The sequence below is a fragment of the Indicator indicator genome, chromosome 2 (genome assembly GCF_027791375.1).
Source record: "Indicator indicator isolate 239-I01 chromosome 2, UM_Iind_1.1, whole genome shotgun sequence".
Classification (NCBI taxonomy): Eukaryota; Metazoa; Chordata; class Aves; order Piciformes; family Indicatoridae; genus Indicator; species Indicator indicator.
Window position 1 is genome coordinate 56,419,438 of NC_072011.1, and position 17,844 is coordinate 56,437,281.

General features: G+C 43.0%; 1 protein-coding gene across 1 annotated transcript in view; it reads right to left on the bottom strand.

Moving 5' to 3' along the window:
• AIDA (axin interactor, dorsalization associated) overlaps positions 1-17,844 on the bottom strand; it is a 31,629-nt gene that overhangs the window by 5,299 nt on the left and 8,486 nt on the right. Inside the window, exons 3-6 of the mRNA XM_054395421.1 lie at positions 15,242-15,295; positions 12,733-12,787; positions 5,520-5,583; positions 4,313-4,419 (exon numbers count right to left, since the gene is read on the bottom strand). Of these exons, the coding sequence (XP_054251396.1) occupies positions 4,313-4,419; positions 5,520-5,583; positions 12,733-12,787; positions 15,242-15,295 (280 nt within the window). The remainder of the gene's footprint in view (positions 1-4,312; positions 4,420-5,519; positions 5,584-12,732; positions 12,788-15,241; positions 15,296-17,844) is intronic.

Here is a 17,844-nt window from a genome sequence, read left to right on the forward strand (position 1 = left end):
GCTAGAGCCACAGCTCCAGCAAGATTTCATGAGTATTCTCACGCCCAGTCTCTCCTTCAGGATCATCAGCAAGACCTGAATTCACATCTATGATGCAGCATGCTTCTCTGTTTCCCATCCTGGCTGCTAGCAGATTCATGGCCTCCAACATGCTGTGTCTGCAGACATCATTCTGTAGTAACGGGACAGGCTCCTGACTGTGGTGTGAGAAATGTCAAAAGGCATCTTGAGCAGATGTCCAAAGACAGTTCTTACTTTGATCTAAACCATGGTAGAAGGATGCCTGCCTTCTGTTTGGCACAAAACCTTCACTCCGCCATCTTTCAGTTGCCTGCCAAAAGCAGCATGGTGCTCAGAGCAAAGAACAATTCTAACACTAAAATCCATCAGTGGGAAGGACCAAGTGATAGGATACTTGACAGAAAAACACACCTCAAAGATGCATGAGGCTGGCTATCATAAAAATAGTGCCTTAAGACAAGCTATTCTGTTCCTGAAAAACGCTTTCCAGAATGAATGAAACTGCAGACTTGCAGTGACAGAAAAGTCATCAGGTAAGTAGGACAGATGGGCTCCAAGGAACACTGTTTCCTTTCTGCCTCAGCAGGAGGCACAGCCAAGCCAGTGGGCTAAAGCAGCTGACTGTAACCTAACATGAGCCAGAACCATCCAAGCAGGTCTTTCACTGAAGCCTCTGTAGTGATTTCAGAGAGAAGCCACCAGCTGACAGAAACCTCTCTATGGTGCAACTTTATTAGGGCTGGGCATCACACTGCCAGTCCACAGCCATGGCTTGGGCCTGTCAGCCTTCAGCAGGCTCACACTGAGGCTTTTCATGAGAAAACTGCCAGGCATTTCAGACATAACCACAGGGCATCATTGACAGAGGGGGAAGGGAGCATCTACAAATGAAATAAGTGTCCTCCTACAAGCACATTTCAGACATACAAAGGTAAGTCAACCCAACAGCCTACTGCTACCAAGACACAGGTATTCAGTCTCTCCATTCCCAAACTCCAGTTCAGAGGAAGGGGAAAAAGTGACAAATCTCCATCTGGGTTCACAAGTGGAAACGGTTCATAGAAGAACCCACTGCCAACACACCACTGGAATAAAGGAGTATATAGTCAGGAAGAAAGGCAGGAAACCTTTGCTGTTTGAGGCAGCTCAGCTTCATGCAGCAGAGAAGTCTAACTACAAAAGTACTTTTTCTATATGATTTTTCCATAAATTATGTATTCCATTGAAGAAAATCCAGCTACACCTACCTTTGGCTACACCACTAGCACAGCAGAACTTCTAGAAAACTATGTGAGGTACATCACCAAATATGACCTTCCATTTTTCTGGTACTGAAGGCAAATGAAGATCAACACAGTGATGCCTAGGACTATGATTGCTACCAAAGACTGTATTTTGAGGGCTGAAACTAAGAGCTGAATGAAGAGCACCACAGCCACATGAATATGATCAAAGAAATAACTGTATATACTAAAAGGTTCTCATACCTTCACTGGCTCCTGGGTTAGATGAATGGTGCAATGTGATAACGATGAAGCCATGCATGTAGAAGACAAGACCATGATAGACAATAGAGTTAGACAACAGAGTTAAGCACTATGGATTAAAGGCATACAGAAGAAAGAGTGCAACACAGTACTATCAATTCAGTATGGAAAGTCCATTTGACTTATAATGCACACTCAAAGCTGCAAACTGCTTTTGTTTAAGCCTCATCACCCAGAGAAAGGTCAACAGACCAACCTCCAAGCAGGTAAGACACACCACACTAATTCACATTCAATGGGGAAACAAGATGTGTGTTCCAGCAGTACAAAACCACCTTGGGTTTGTTTACATTACTGTAGCTGTGGGGAAGTTTAACTGATTGCAAAAAAACAAATCAGAAAAGTCAGACTAAGTAGATGACAATGTTAAATATCAGTAAGCTCAGGAGCTGCTCTCACCTCCTCTTAAAAGCATGGTCTTACTGAAGAGTAAGTCTGTAAGAAAGTATATGCCCCAAACCTTTGCATTCTCCACTTCTTTAAAAGTGATTTAACTGTAAACTCCATCTGTTTGTCATCAGCCTGGATTCTTTCTTAAGCACATACACAACTTCTATGTCCACTACATGCACACAGCTCTGATGGGCTGCACAGAGGTCACTTAGCACTATGTGGCTAAGGCCTTACTCATTCACCACCATATCAAGAGCACCTCCAGCTCTCTCTGCTGCACTTGGAGCAAACAGAATGCATCTTCATAAATGGATTTATCATGAATGACAAGGATCAAGACAGTCAATATCAGCAATAAAATATCACAATATATCACAGTATTTGTGAGCTTAACAGCTCTGTGCACAGCTACACCAGCATAGCCTGCAGGGATCGTATCCAGAAGCATGCACTGGTCAGAGCTAAGGACAGAGATCACAGTATCACAGTACATTAAAGGCTGGAAGGGACCTCCAGAGATTGAGTCCAACCCCTCTGCCAAAGCAGGATCACTTAGGGTAGTCTGCACAGGAATGCATCCAGACAGGTTTTGAGTGTGTCCAGAGAGGGAGACTCCACAACCCCCCTGGGCAGCCTGTTCCAGTGCTCCATCACCCTCACTGTAAAGAAGTTTCTCCTCATGTTGAGGATTACACCTTCTATATTCAAGCTTTAACCTATTGTTTTTTGTCTTATTATTGCACACCACCAAAAAGAGCCTGGCCCCCTCCACTTGATACTACCCCTCAGATATTTATAGACATCAGATCCCCTCTCAGTCTTCTCAAGACTAAACAGCCCCAGGTCTCAGTCTCTCTTCATGGGGGAAATGTTCAAGTCCCCTAATAATCCTTGTGGCTCTCTGTTGGATTCTCTCCAGCAGGTCCTAGTCTCTTGAAACCCAACACTGGAGACAGTATTCCCAACACTGGAGACAGTATTCCCAACACTGGAGACAGTATTCCAGGTGTGGTCTCACCAGGGCAGAGTAGAGTGGAGAAGAACCTCCCTAGACCTGCTGGACACACCTTTCTTGATGCATCCCAGGATCCCATTGGCTCTCTTGCCACAAGGGCACATTGTTGTTCCATGGAGAACTTGCTGTCCACCAGCACTCCAAGGTCTTTCTCCATGGAGCTGCTTTCCAGCAGGGCAGTCCCTAACCTGTACTGGTGCATGTTGTTATTTCTCCCCAGATGCAGGACCTTGAACTTGTCCTTATTAAACTTCATGAGATTTGCCTGCACCCAGCTCCCCAGCCTGTGCAGGTCACATTGGATGGCTGCACAGCCTGACAGGTGTCAGCCAACCTCCCCAGTTTTGTATCATCAGCAAACTTGCTGAGGGTACTCTCAATCCCCTCATCCAGGTTGTTGATAAAGATATTGAACAAAACTGGACCCAGTACTGATCTCTGGCCACAGGCCTCCAAGTTGACTCTGTGCCACTGATGACAACCCTCTGAACTCTGTTGTGGAGCCATTTCCTTCAGGCATAAGCAATGCAATGCCCCAGCTCTTTTGCCCATAATTCCAGCAGTAGTATCCCTGCTTGCCATCTCCTTCCTGAAACACTAAGTTTGCCAACCTGCTCTGAAACCAGAAACTTACTTATTCCACAAAGAAGTTATACCTGGAACCAAAAGAACCTCTGTTGGAGGATCCTATTCCTTTACCCAGTAAATTGTCACAAACTGAAGTTACCAGGAGACCCTTGTCTAGAATCTGTAGGTGTATCCAGTTCTGCAACTGCTTTCACATAGACAGGGACTTAAGCTATCAAAACCAAAGCTGCTTGCTCTTTACCCTCTCAGAGCTGAACTCGAGTCTAAGCCATTGTCTCACCAGAAAATGCAACACAAAAATCACCAGCATCAACTTATCACATCTCTAGGAGGATGTTGTGCTCCCTGCAGGAGAAACATTGCCACAATTTACTGATGAGTTTGAAACACTTCAGGTAGTAAAGAAAGTGCGTGGAAAGAAACTACTGAGTTTGAAACAAAACAAAACACAAACCAAAGCACAACACAACCCAAAACACAACCCAAAACACAACCCAAAACAAAGGCTAATTATTTGAGGTAGGTGGTACCACCCTCACAGGTTATCCATACAACTCTTTTGCAATAAGACACTGTTTGCTGAGAAAAAAAAGTTCCACTGGTCACCCTTCTGGTTCTCCAGTACAGCACCGGAGTTTACATTAGCCTGTTGCTCCCTACCCAGGCTTTGCAAATCACAGAAAGGGCTTCTCACAGGCAGAATTTACACAAGCTACATAGGCTGGCATGGCAAGGCTAGTGTACCTACCTGGAACTCTAGCAGGAAAAGAGTCTGGAGACCCTGCTCCAGCTCCTCCTTCCTCATCATCCTCCTCAAACTCCAAGTGTTCCTCTTCTCCAGGTGCTAAAATCTTCCTGTAAAACAAGAGAAAGAAGGACGAGACCAAGGATCATTCATCATCCGGCTTTCAACTCGCAAGTCATCATCTGGAGTACAGAGCAGGGGCGATGTGCTTCAATGCCATTTCATACTTCCTAGTAACTGCTGCCTGTAGCTACAGACTGACAGATTGCAGGAGCCCAGGCAACAGAAAGCACAAGAGACAATACTGGTAGTTTCAGAGAGATGCAGGGATGCATCAAGCTCCAATTTTAACAAAAACACGGCCTTGATTTTTTAGTGGTACCCAGACACCCAGAACTTAAATGTTCTTTTATTAAGCAGTTTACCCAAAGCAGTACAGCAAGTAGGTGGCTTTAGAAATTCTAGTGTTTGAGGAGTACCCCAGGTCCCAGACTACACCCCCTTTTAGATGCTTACCTACAAACCAGCCTCAGACTGGCTACAAGCACTAACTCACATATGAAAAATCTTAATCCTGTATTTAAATGGATTAGAATATTGTCTGTTGGTTGATAATTTATGCTTCTAGAATGGTCAGCCACTGCCTTTCACTCTCCTTTTTCTTGCCATTCTAAAGTTTTCAGCAATTTCCTTTCATTGCTGCTCTCTCTTAGCGACAGGGGACATGTCAGTTCAACATTATCACAACAGCACATGCTAACAACATCTGCAGAACATGAGAAAGCTATGTCACATGAAACAAGGCTTGTTCCACTTGTGGAGTACACAGTCATGCTTTTTCTGTCTCTTCCCTACTGTGCCCTTTCTCAGATGTAAACCAGTGATGTCTGAGCCATCTCTCCACTCCTCCCAGAAAGAAGCAAAGGAACAAGAGGGATGGTTGGTGAGACATAACCCTCATTGCCTTCCCCAGCCCTCTGTGCTGTTCTGCTCTGTGGCATGACTGGCTCCTCAGCATCATTGCCCTTAACATACTTCTGATCCAGATAAATATATACCCATTGAGTTAATTTTTAATGAAATTATCAACCGCAGTTGTATCTTTCATTTTCTCTGCTTACTGCAGGGGGGGTGGACTAGTTGACCTTTAAAGGATCCTCCCAATCCAATTCTATGATTTTATACACAAAGTGACCCAGCTCTCTCTTACCTGAGTGGGACAGGCTGAACATCAAAGGGGAACTCCTTATTGTAAGTGAGGATATTCTTTAAGACTGCAGAGAAAAGAAAAAATAAGAATCCAAACCCATAACCAAGCATGAATTCTACTGCTTTGCACAGCTATGTCCATCCTCACAGCACCTTCAGACACACAAATAATAGTAATATTAAAAAAAAAAAAAAAAAAGAAGAATCAGAGCATACAGAAACCCCAACTCTTCTCTCATCTTAAACTCCAGTGCAGCCCTCATCAGAGCCTGGAGAAGGGAAGACTCCAGGGAGACCAAATAGGAATCTTTCAGTACCTGAAGGGGGCCTACAAGAAGGCTGGAGAGGGACTGTTTACAAGGGTGTGTAGTGATAGGACAAGGGGCAATGGTTTGAAATTAGAGGAGATTTAAGTTGGATGTTAGGAGGAAGATCTTTATAGTGGAGGTAGTGGAACACAAACAGGTTGCACAGGGAGGTAGCTGAGGCCTCATCCTTGGAGATATTCAAGGTTAGGCTTGACTGGGCTCTGGGCAGCAGACCTTTGGAGGACCCTTCCAACCCAAACCATTCTATGATTCTATATCACTGTGGTATTCAGACAGACTAACTGCAACTCCAGTATATAATCACCACCACACTTATATGGACAGGAAAGATCAACATGGCAATAACCAAAAGCAGCAAGAGATAAAGCTACAGGCCCCAGGCAACCACAGCAATTTTTGGTGACTATTGGGGTTTTTTTGGTGACTATTGGGGTAGTGCTGTCATTGCTGTGAGCTCCAAAAAGACTGAAATCTCTAGAACTAAACACACTTCAGCACACAGACAGGCTGCACATTCAGGCAGTCACTCTGGGAGACTAAGAACGCTGGTAACACACAGCTTAGCTGAGATTTCCTATTTTGTGTGTATGTTGTGGGGTTTTTTGGTGCTGGTGGGTTTGCTTGGGTTTTTCCTGCCCTTGGTAGACTGGCAGACTTCAGAAGAGATACAGTGCAACATCTCAGCCTCAAGCCCCAGAGACACCAACTATACTCTTCAGCATTCAACAGAGAATGGCTTTGCCATTTGTATTGGAAACTTACTCGGGTTTCAGTAATCACAATTTTAGCTCCTACTTCCAAAACAGTTTATGAGTAAAAGTAAACCTTCCAAAAGCATGTCAAAGAAATAGGCATTTCATCATGGCTAAAGGGCCTAAAAATTTACTAGAGAACACCTGCAGGGAGAGGCACTCTCCTACCAGAGTACCCCAGATTGGGTAGAGAGGAGGTAGAAAAAGAGTCCTCTCACTGAGCCTCACTTTGCAAAAAACCCTCTTGAGGCACAGGAAATCTCCCGTTAGGACTACTGAATGAGAACAGAAGTGTTTTAAAACAGTGCTAAGATTACACTAATACCCAGATTACACAAGTACCCAGACAAAATAAATACCAGTTATGTCCAAGGAATCACTGCCAGGCCCCTCTGCACACTACAATTCAGCCAGTGTAGGATGAATTCTTCATATTCACATCACTCAGCATGAGCTCCATCATTAACTTAACAGACACCATTCGAATGCTACAACAAATAAGGAATCCCTCAGGGAAGCTATAAAGAACCCCAAAAGTCTTTACAGTCTTTGCTCACTCAGCTTTCTTTTTTTCTCATTCCTGCAGCACCACCCAAGAGGTTAGGTACTGCCCAACTCCAGTTGGATGCAATATATAAATACATAAAAAGCTTTATGTTGCCTTCAGTTGGAGATTCATGGATTCATAGCATGGTTTGGGTTAGAAGGGACCTTGAAGATCATCTGGTTCCAACCCCCTGCCATTGGCAGGGACACCTTCCATTAGACTAAGTTGCCTCATTCAAACTGCCCTTGAACACCTCAGGGTGGGGACATCCACAACCTCCCTGGGCAACCTGTTCCAGTGTCTCCCCACCCTCACTGGAAAGAATTTCTTCCCAACATCCAGTCTAAATCTACCCTCCTCAAGCTTAAATCCATTCCCTTCTTGTCCTATCACTACAAGTCCTTGTAAAAAGTCCCTTCCCGGATTTCTTGCAGGCCCCTTTCAGGTACTGTCACTGGAGATGTGACAGACAAAACTGATGCCAAGCCTCCCTCTCTCTGCCTCTCTCTCTCCAAAAACTTCTGCTCTGAGGCATCAGTAATGCTGACCTCGACATGGTGGCAAAGAATCACAGCCACTTCCCAGCGGAAAGGCAGCTGATTAATACCAGCCACCTCCCAGCACAGCAGAGGTTCAGGAAAAGAAGGGGATTTTTATCACTCTCAGAATTCCCCAGCTCTTTGGAGAGTTGCTTCACACTGGGCACAGAAAGTGAAAGTGGCCCAGGCAGGAAAATCTCAGTGAAGTGATATTTTTACAGATCATAGGCATGTTATGCAGAAGCCATAGAAATTACAGGAGTTCTGCTCCCATCTCCCAAAGGATGGCAAGCACTAGATTCCTCTCTTTCCCCAGTAACCACTTTCTCTTTCAACATGAATGAACAACCCCTGCAAAAAACCTTCTAGAGCATTGCATTTCAGTCATCACTAGAGGGCACAAAACACTCCACTGATAAAAGTTCAGCAAAAAGGCAGTTTTACAGGGCCTGAAATTGTGATGCAGAACCACAGTGCAGCAGCCACACACACAGGCTTTGGTATCAGACCTGCCCAGGGCAGTACTCTGCTTTCAGACATCCTGGCAGGAATGGTGGCAAAGTTGATGCTGAATGTTTAGCTCAGAAACACTTCTGGAAATACCATTCACAGGATCTTGCTTTTTGCAACCTGCAGATTTTTTTTTTTTAACCTGTTTTTAAAAGGCCTTCAACTCTGTCTCCTCACTGATAGCAAAAAACTTTGAAGTTGTAATAGGTCAATTTATACAAGTGCTCCACTGAACATCCTCAGGATAAGAAGTGGATACTTATCCAAAGTCACCAAGCAGTAAAACAGCAATGCAACAATCATCCTTTGAAGAAAAGGAAAATCCTCCTTACAACTGTCACAAGAGTTTCAGTTGATTTGAATAAAAATAAACACATCACAAAACAAATAAACAAACAAAAAACCCAAACCACCAAACAACCCACAACCAACCAACGAACCCCAAACACAACAAACAAACACACACCCAAAAAACCCCAAACCCAACAAACTCAACACCCAAACTAACAACACAAATCACAGAATGGTTAAAGTTGGAAGGGACCTTGCAGATCATCTAGCTGCAAACCCCCTGCCATGGGCAGGGACACCTTCCACTAGACTAAGCTGCTCAAGGCCTCATCCAAACCAGTCTTGAACACTTTCAGGGAAAGGGCATCCACAGCCTGTTGCAGTGCCTCCCTAACCTCACAGCAAAAAATTTCTTCCTTATATCTAAGCTTAATCTACCTTTTCCAGTCCATTATGCCTCAACCTATTACTACATTCCCTATCTTTCTTACAGGCCCCTTTGAAGTATTGAAAGGCTTCAACAAGTTCTCCCCAGCACCTTCTCTTCTCTAGGCCAAACAACTGCAACTCTGTCAGCCTGTTCTCATAGGTGAGAGCACCTCAGAGGTGCTCCAGCCCTCCAGTCATCTTCACACAGATCCATCTCTTTCTTATGCTGGGAGCCACAGAGCTGTACACAGTATCCCAGGTGGGGTCTCACAAAGCAGAATAAAGCAGCAGAATCCCCTTCCTGGACCGTCTGGCCACACTTCACATGACACAGCCTAGGATGCTTTTGGCTTTCTGGGCTGCAAGTGCACATTGATGTTTCACATTCAGTTTTCATCCACCAAAACCCCCAACTCCTTCTCCACAGGGCTGCTCTCAATGCACTCACTGCCCAGCCTGTGTTTGTGCTTGGGATTGCCTCAGGATTAGGTTACAACATACAGGAATATCCTTTGTAATACTGTGTAAGGCACCCAAACTTTAAGAGACTGGCTTGGGTTTTATTCACTTTTGTTTTATTTTCACAAACAACACACCACCTGGAGAAAGAGCACTTCCCCTCTGCAATGCTGCTGTGCTGAGAACATGATTCACAGGAAGTTCTCCACAAGTCTAACTAAAGGCAGATCCCAGCATTGTGGCCCCTACTTATATCGCTTTAAAATATTGTTCTGCAGGCTCTTGTGTAGCAGTTGCCTTTTCTTTTGTGACACTGGACAAGATCATGTTGATTTTACCAGCAGCTGGCTCTCTCTTGAAAGATTTAAAAAAAAAAAAAAAAACAAAAACAACAAAAACCTAAAAACAAACAACCAAGGAGTAGGGGCCATAAAACCAGTACACACTAACTTGGTAAAGACTACTGTCCTCTTTAATTCTTAGTTACAGCCAGTGATGCCTGTACTGATTGATGTTTATTTAAATAGACAACACAAACCAATCCAGGTACCACGCTCCAATACAACCCAGTATCTCCATCTCTTATAATACATAGACACTGAGTTGGAAGTTAGTCAGTGGCTAGAATGATCACACAGGATCTCACAGCCTATCCATTGTGATGTGTATTATAATGCTGGTATAAGCTTTCACAAGAAAAGGATTTGAGAGATCTAGTGTGTTGGCAAATGATTTGACACAGCATAGCCTCAAGAGAACTGTTTGTTTGTATGAGCCCTCCTGTAGCATCATTCTAGCACAAAAGATTCAGTGACAAATCCTAGAAACAAACCAAAGTATCCAACTGCTTTTTTCAAGCAGTGTGAAATCCAAGCCTAAGTAGGAAAAGTTAGAACTCAACAGCACAAGGGGAATAAAAAAGTTAAGTCTAAGGACCCTGTTTGTTATAACAACATCCAAGCCAAATTTCTCAGTCATGTTGACAGCTTCAAACACAAAAGTAATTAAAACAAGCCAAATTGTATGCATAGCTGTTCTTGATCCACCCTAAAAGAGGATCATAAAGATGATCTGAGGGCTGGAACACCTCTGCTATGAGGATAGGCTGAGGGAGCTGGGGTTGTTGAGTCTAGAAAACAGAAGACTTCGGAAGAACCTTATAGCTGCCTTCCAATACTGGAACGGATCCCACAAGAAGGCTGGAGAGGGACTTTGCATAAGGGTGTCTAGCAACAGGACAAGGGGGAATGATTTTAAGCTGAGGGAGAGTAGATTTAGACTGGATTTTAGGAAAAAAATTCTTCAGTACAAGGCTGGTGAGGCTCTGCAATAGGCTGCCCAGGGAGGTTGTGGATACCTCCTCTCTGGGAGTGTTTAAGGCCAGACTGGATGAGGCCTTTGATCAGGCAAGTCTCGTTGAGAAGCGTCCCTGCCCATGATAGGGAGGTTGGAACGGGTGATCTCTAAGGTCCCTTCCAACCTAAGCCATTCCATGATTCTATGACAAAGAAATCTCTTGCTTTTGCAGCCCAGAGTTTTTTGCTTTTTCTGGTGGAAAGCAAGAGAAAACTGACAACACACAAACTAAAACACTTCACGGTGTGTTTTATGAAACGAGTGATTAAGATTTCCTCTGTTCACGATATAAACCACAAAACAAAGGCACAATTCAGAGAGAAAGATGCCAGAACAATCCAAGTTGGACAGCAGCATTAAGAACATCAATGTTCAGTTGTCATTGTAGAAGCAGCTATTCTCCTCCAAGGAAAATAACTCAGTGTCTTCAAAAACTGGTGGCCACACACTCTTCCTCAGTTTTAATATAGCTGCTTGTGTGAGGCATGGGCTGAATGTGCTTCACACTGATGAACAGTCCTTTTGACAGCTAAAGAAATCAATTCTCTGATGGAGGGCAAGATAAGCAACAGAACCCTTGCACTGCAATGTTGACTTTTAAGAAAAGGAGACATTTCAAGGGAAGCTTCACATCCATTGGCAGAATGCAAGTTCTCACTAAACCCTTCAACAGTCACTTCTTTTGACTTGTGGAACAGTTTGATCAATCAAAACACGATTCCTCTGCCACTTCCATCATTCAGTCGCTCACAGGGCACTTGTACAATGGAGTCTAAAATTTGCAGTTATTTGATTACAACATTTAAAATACTTCATAAAGAGAGAGCAGGAGGACCTATACAAAATAATCCCAAAGCAGAGGATGCAGAGGCCAGACATGCAAAATGCAGATAGAGAAAGACCTGATTATTTCCTACACATAGTTACAACCTTTCCTTAGTTCTGGCCTCCTCACATCTCACAGCCTTCTAACATATCACTTTCGATTTTCAGGGAACAGTTTAAAAGCAGTTGGACTCTGTTCTGCTAGAGACATTAGAAAGCTCAGTTCAATGCCCTGCTTCTTCACACGCTTCCCTACAGGATCCTGTGCTTATTTACTCTGCACTGGGAGTGCAGAGAAGCTCAGCCTACTCATGAATTGGAAATGTTTGCCTGTCCATCGTGTTTAACCCCACCATCCCCCTTAATGATACAACCGTGACAGAAGCAAAGTAAATCCAGCTTTTGCCAACATGAAAGAAACTCTTCCACATCACCTGTTCCCCAAGAACTGCAGAAATGTCAGCATGCAGGGTAATATTGCTTAGATGTGGAAGATTTGATCATAAGGAAGCTTCGAGAATAAAGCAGCCAGTGTTACAGGAAGGAAAATGCAGCAGATAAATAGATACTTCCTACATCAAAACGTTATTTCTGGATTGAGATTCCAAAAACTGACCCAGCATCAGCTGGGGAAAAAACAACACCACACAAAACTCTTCAGAGACTGACTCATATCCTCACTTTGACTCTTAACTTTGTTAGTCTGGTAGCGTTGCAGTCATAGGTGATAGGTGGCTGACTACCATGAACACAAGTTAAATATTTTTAGAAGAAATAATAAATTTCATGCTGCAAGGAGGAAGCCCACAAAGTGTTGAAATGCAGTTCAAGAAAGAGATGTGCAGGTAAATTTCCCAGCTGATGATAAACTTAAACCGTACAACTGATAGCTGAAATTACTACTTTGGGCAAAAATGAGCAGCACCCAGAGAATTACTTTTTTGAGAATAAAGATGAATACATTATCTGAACCATTAGGACTAATAGATTTAGAAGTTACCCATATTCCACTCCTTAAGACACATCAGGTTTTGCCTATGTGATAAAAGATATTTGGAAGAACCACCCAAACCCAGCACTGCTGTCAAACCACATTGTGGTCAGTCAGTATTTACGCTGCTGTCATATTCTCCATTGTAATGATAAATGTCACTCAAAATAGAAAGACACTACTTACTTGGTTCCAACTTCTTCAGATCCTCAAGTTTAAATTCATCCTGTGCTTGGGTGGACTAGGACATTACAAAGAAAGAGTTAGATCTTGGTATGCACCTTCTCTTCAGACAGAGCTACCATAACTTAGAGTAAGCATGCAAGGTGGTTCCTTTATTGAAGAGTGGCAGGTTACTTCAATGCTATATCCTACAAAACTTCAAACAAAATCTCCCCAACAGAGGCTAGGTTCACAGGTGGGGCAGAAAGTACATTGCTGCTCATTTGTTGAGGGAAAAAACCCCAACAACTTACCATATGCTCCAAGCTCTAATGCAAGATACATATATTTTTTAAAGCAACTAGTTGGTCTTTCATACTTATACACACAGGAACATTAACAGAGGGACTTGTTCTAATTCTTTCCCAATCAAGCTGTTCTGAAGCAAGATCAGCTATAAAACTACAATGCAAAGTGATGCTCCAATAGCAGCATTCATAGGTCAAGAGACACATCCAACATCGTAACCCCGGCAGAAATTGCAGCATTCAGGGTGAGCTTGGCACAACACTCAGCTAAAAGCTGGTTGCAAATGGCAGAGGGATTCCCATCTCTCCTTTCTCCAGCTCCTCACCTGCCTGTAGCACATCTGCTTCCCAGTAAGTCTGCCTGACTTACCCAACAGAACAGTTTCCAGAACTGGCCTATTCTGAGAAGACAAGTGGCAGAGCTGGCAGAAGAAAACTGGTGCGTAAGAGGATTGAGAGTGGACATTTTCTTTTAGACAGAGAACCAGGTCTCACCTATTCTGCCACTGCACCCCTGGCATCTCATCAGATTACTCTTTTTTTCCCAACATTTCTTTAAGGCCTGATGAGGTTTTTTTTCCCCCCTGATTTTGACAAAGTGTCAACAAGGACCACATTCACTATCTGCTTTAACCTCTGCTAAAAGCTATAACAAAAGGCTTTAAGGGCCACAAAGCTGGTGAAGGATCTGGAGAACAAGGCTTATGAGGAGGGGTTGAGGGAACTGGGACTGTTTAGTCTGGTGAAGAGGAGGCTGAGGGGAGACCTTCCTGCTCTCTACAACTACCTGAAAGGAGGTAGGGATGAGGTGGGTGTCTCTTCTCCTTAGTATCAACTGATAGAACAACAAGAAATGGCCTGGAATTGTGCCAGGGGATGTTTAGGTTGGAGATTAGGAAACATGTCTTTACTGAAAGAGTGGTCAGGCATTGGAACAGGCTGCCCAGGGAGGTGGTGGAGTCACTGTCCCTGGAGGTGTTCTAGAAACAGGTGGACATAGCACCTTGGGGAATGGTTTAATGTCTGTGGTGATCTTAGGTTAATGGTTGGACTCAATGATCTTAGAGGTCTTTTCCAACCAAAACAATTCCATGATTCTAAAACTGCAGCAAGTAAAACCCTCCACAAAGCTGAATGGGTGAAAAGCTCTAATACCCTCATACAAGGTTATAAAGTCCTTGAGTTATTGCTGAGGAACCACAAGCAAGGAAAGCTGCTCTTGCAAGACTTCATCTCTTCAGTCTGGCAGATGATGGCATTGTTTCATCTTCTGCTCTTGCTCTGAGATGTCACCTATGAAGCACCCCACAGTGGAACATGCCTCCCTTTGTCACAAAGTCACAGCAACTCAGAACAAGTGAAATGCTGTTTAAACACCTCAGATTTAAAATAGAAAGAGCTAATCAAATAATTCTTCAAACATGTGAGATTAGTCAGCCCCCACCTCATTAGTCCAGCTCCAGCATACAGCCTAAAACTCCAACCTCTCAGACAACTGAAGGCAGCTCAGTGGAGCTGCTGCCCTTGTACAGCAACATGAAGTACTGAGGGGCACTGCTGTGAGTACCTTGATGTAAAATTTGCCTCTCACCACTATTTGTTGACAAAGGGTAATCCAGTAATCCAAACTTTGCTACAGATGATTCATCTCTTCCCCATCCACACTCTTTTGGAAATTTCTCTCATTTCCTTTTCGTTTTGGGGATAAGATTGTGCTGAGACAAAAAGAAAGTCACTTCCATAACATCTACTTTCAGTCCAGAAAAAAAGCCCAAAATGTAGCTTCTAAATCATTATTTGCACACATTTCCCTACAGCACTGCCAGTTTTCATAACTATTTATGAAGTCACTTATGTTCTACACATAGTCTTCCTCATGATTTATGATCATTTGTGAAGCTGTTGAATCAGGGTTGCTCTGAGGATCTTTTTACCTTTGTATATAGTTCAGGAAGATAAACTAATCAGTTACAAAGGAGGAAAAGGAGGCCAAGAATGAAAGACACAATCCCTGCAGTTAAATTCTTGTGGAAACCCTAATATATGGTCATATAAGCACTTTAAGACAGCTACATGGGGCATCACTCTGACAGATTGGAAAGTCTATGTGTCAAAGGTTTGTTCACTCAGTCAAAACTTCTGAAGACAATCTCTGAAGACACCAAAGTAGCTTTAAAAAGCACTGCAGTTACTTATGACTAAAGTACAAAGACACAAAGTAATACCTGTAATGCTGCACTTCTCAGTTCCAAGCATGTTGCAATTTTAGCTATGGTTTTCTGAAAGGGTAAAAAGAAAAAAAAAATCAATTTAGTACTGAAACTGAATTCTTCTATATTCACACTGAAAATGTATATACAAACAATTGGGTTTTCTTGCAAAGAAAAAAGACCTATTACTCAATACCAGATGTACTCAATATTCAGATACATTACTCAATACCAGATCATTCAGTATCAAAAGCTTTTTCATACACAAGTAAGATTTTCTGAAAGCCAACAGATGAAACTGACATCTGCCACTTAATTCTCTTCCCATAGTTCATCAACACAAAGCAGGGTCACTTACTCATAATGCCAAACACACCATAAATTATCAACTCAACTGCCCCAAAGTGATAATGAAGAGGAAAAAAGAAACAATCCAAACCAACCACTCTATTAGCTTCTGAGATCCTGGGTGATTTGTTCTCATTTGCCCGTTTTAGGAGTCATGCCTACAGTTCCTCTATCAGGCTTACAATCTCAGCAGACCAAGTCAACCCTCCTCGGAAGTCACAGAAGCTCAGTATCTCAGCACTGAAATACCACAGTCCATTTCTACGGGTGTTGGTGGGAGAGGAAGTATAAAGGTGGATTATTTTTCTAACTTTGTAGTTTGGGAATTTTAAGGCGTTTAATCTCCAAGTAAAGCATGAAATATATTCTTTGATTCCAACTTGTCAACTGTCTAAAATATCCCTGAGGAGTACTGGGAAGTAATTTCCTTTTTCCATTTAAAAATGTAGAAGAAAGGGAAGGGCTTCAAGCCCAGTGTTAGCAGTCTTACTTTGAAGATAGTTCTGCTTAAGTCTTTGTGTCTCATAAAATAAGAAGCACCAGCAAGAGTCACATTTGTTTCTATTACTACCAGCTGAAAAAGAGGAGTTAAGACTTCCAAAACTGACAACAAGTAGATGCAACTGAATGGTTTACTATACTTTGCCTGACCATCACAAATTTGCTAAAGTTTGCTTAGTTAATGAGCAAAACTAAAACTATCTGCAGAAATAAAGGACAAATACAATTTAAAACACTGTGGAACATTTAGAGAGCAAGGCAAAAAAAGTGACAATGAAGCTACAAAGTAAGCAGTGTATATTCAAAGTAAATTTTCCCCTCGGAAGGAAAACTGCAGTTGAAATATGCACCTGTAACTCATTCCCTCCTCTTAAATCAGGCAATATATAAAGCTTCATCCCCACAAGCTGAATACAAGGGGAGAAAAAGACTTCATAGAGCACAACATTAGCATCAAAGAACTTCAAGAGAATGGACATCTGGCAAGTTAAGTGGTATCAGTCAGAAGCCACAATTTCCCTTTAAAGGAGGGTTACATTTAGGGCTTCAAGAGGTTTGTAGTAGTAGATAAAAACTAGACATTCTTTCCAAGCTACCTTCCCCAGTCATCTGCCCTAAATCTCCTGCAAAGGGAGGTCACAAAGCTGCTTCTTAGGCAGCTGCTGGGCTACCACTGGTTGCAACAGGCTGGGCAAAAAGCTAAGTGGCTCCAGTTTCAGTTCATCTCACACCACGCTGAAAGCTGAAAGTTCAGGAGCTGAATCTTCTGCAGATCAGACACCTGAAGGACAGAGCCAACAGCTAGAGTAAAAGCCTCAGATACCTGATTTTCATCTGCTACCACAGGTTCCTCAAAGCTTTCAATGTCATTTCTCCCCACCTGGTATCTCCTCTCTTCTTAAATATTTCCACAACATGGCATTAGTCCAGACTTCACCTTCTCATGGTTTACATTACTACCCACTGTACGCAGGTTTTACAACCAATTAATCTCTTTTGACCACCTTCCACAAAGCAGTGAGTGATGCACATTAGCACAGGATACACATTGTTCTCTCCTCTGCCTAGGATGCAGCATAGGCAGCAGTGACCATATGCTTGCACATGACATGGCAGAACAAAAATATGAGACCCCTTTCTGAGGAGATTCATTTTGTAGCCTAGGTTAAGTCACAAAAAACTTCTATCTCCCTGAAATAAGTTCTGCTGTGTTACAGGGACTGTAGCTGGGCCTCCAGCATTACAAAGATCCATAGCTGGATCTCCAACATAGCTTGGAAAAACAGATTTTGGATAGGACACCACTTATTATTACAGAAGCAGATTCTCAGTCCCCGGGGTGAGGCTGCATGACATCCATCTAATCAGCTGCGGTGTAACTAAAGGAATTCTTTCTTATGTTTGAGAACATCTGGAAAGGTAGAATCATTTGTAAAGATAGAATCTTTTTACAAAGGAAGGTGTGAAGTAATGGGTAAAAGAAAGGAATGCAAAGGTTCCCTAGGGAAGGGAGGGGAAATCTCCAAGGTTTGACCTACAGCTCTAACATTTGCAAAAATCCAGCTGTTCTGATGGCTTGGGTGTTGACTGCTCAGCAAAGAGCATGCCCATTCCATGTTCGAGCAAAACCCCTCCAACTCCACCACAGAGAGAGGATCACTAGTTTGCAGGGTGCCAGCACACAGCTTCGTGCCTCACTATGGAATCACAACTTGTCCACAGATTTTCACACAGCTCTTCCCCTCCTGGTGTCACATGCAGAGCATTAA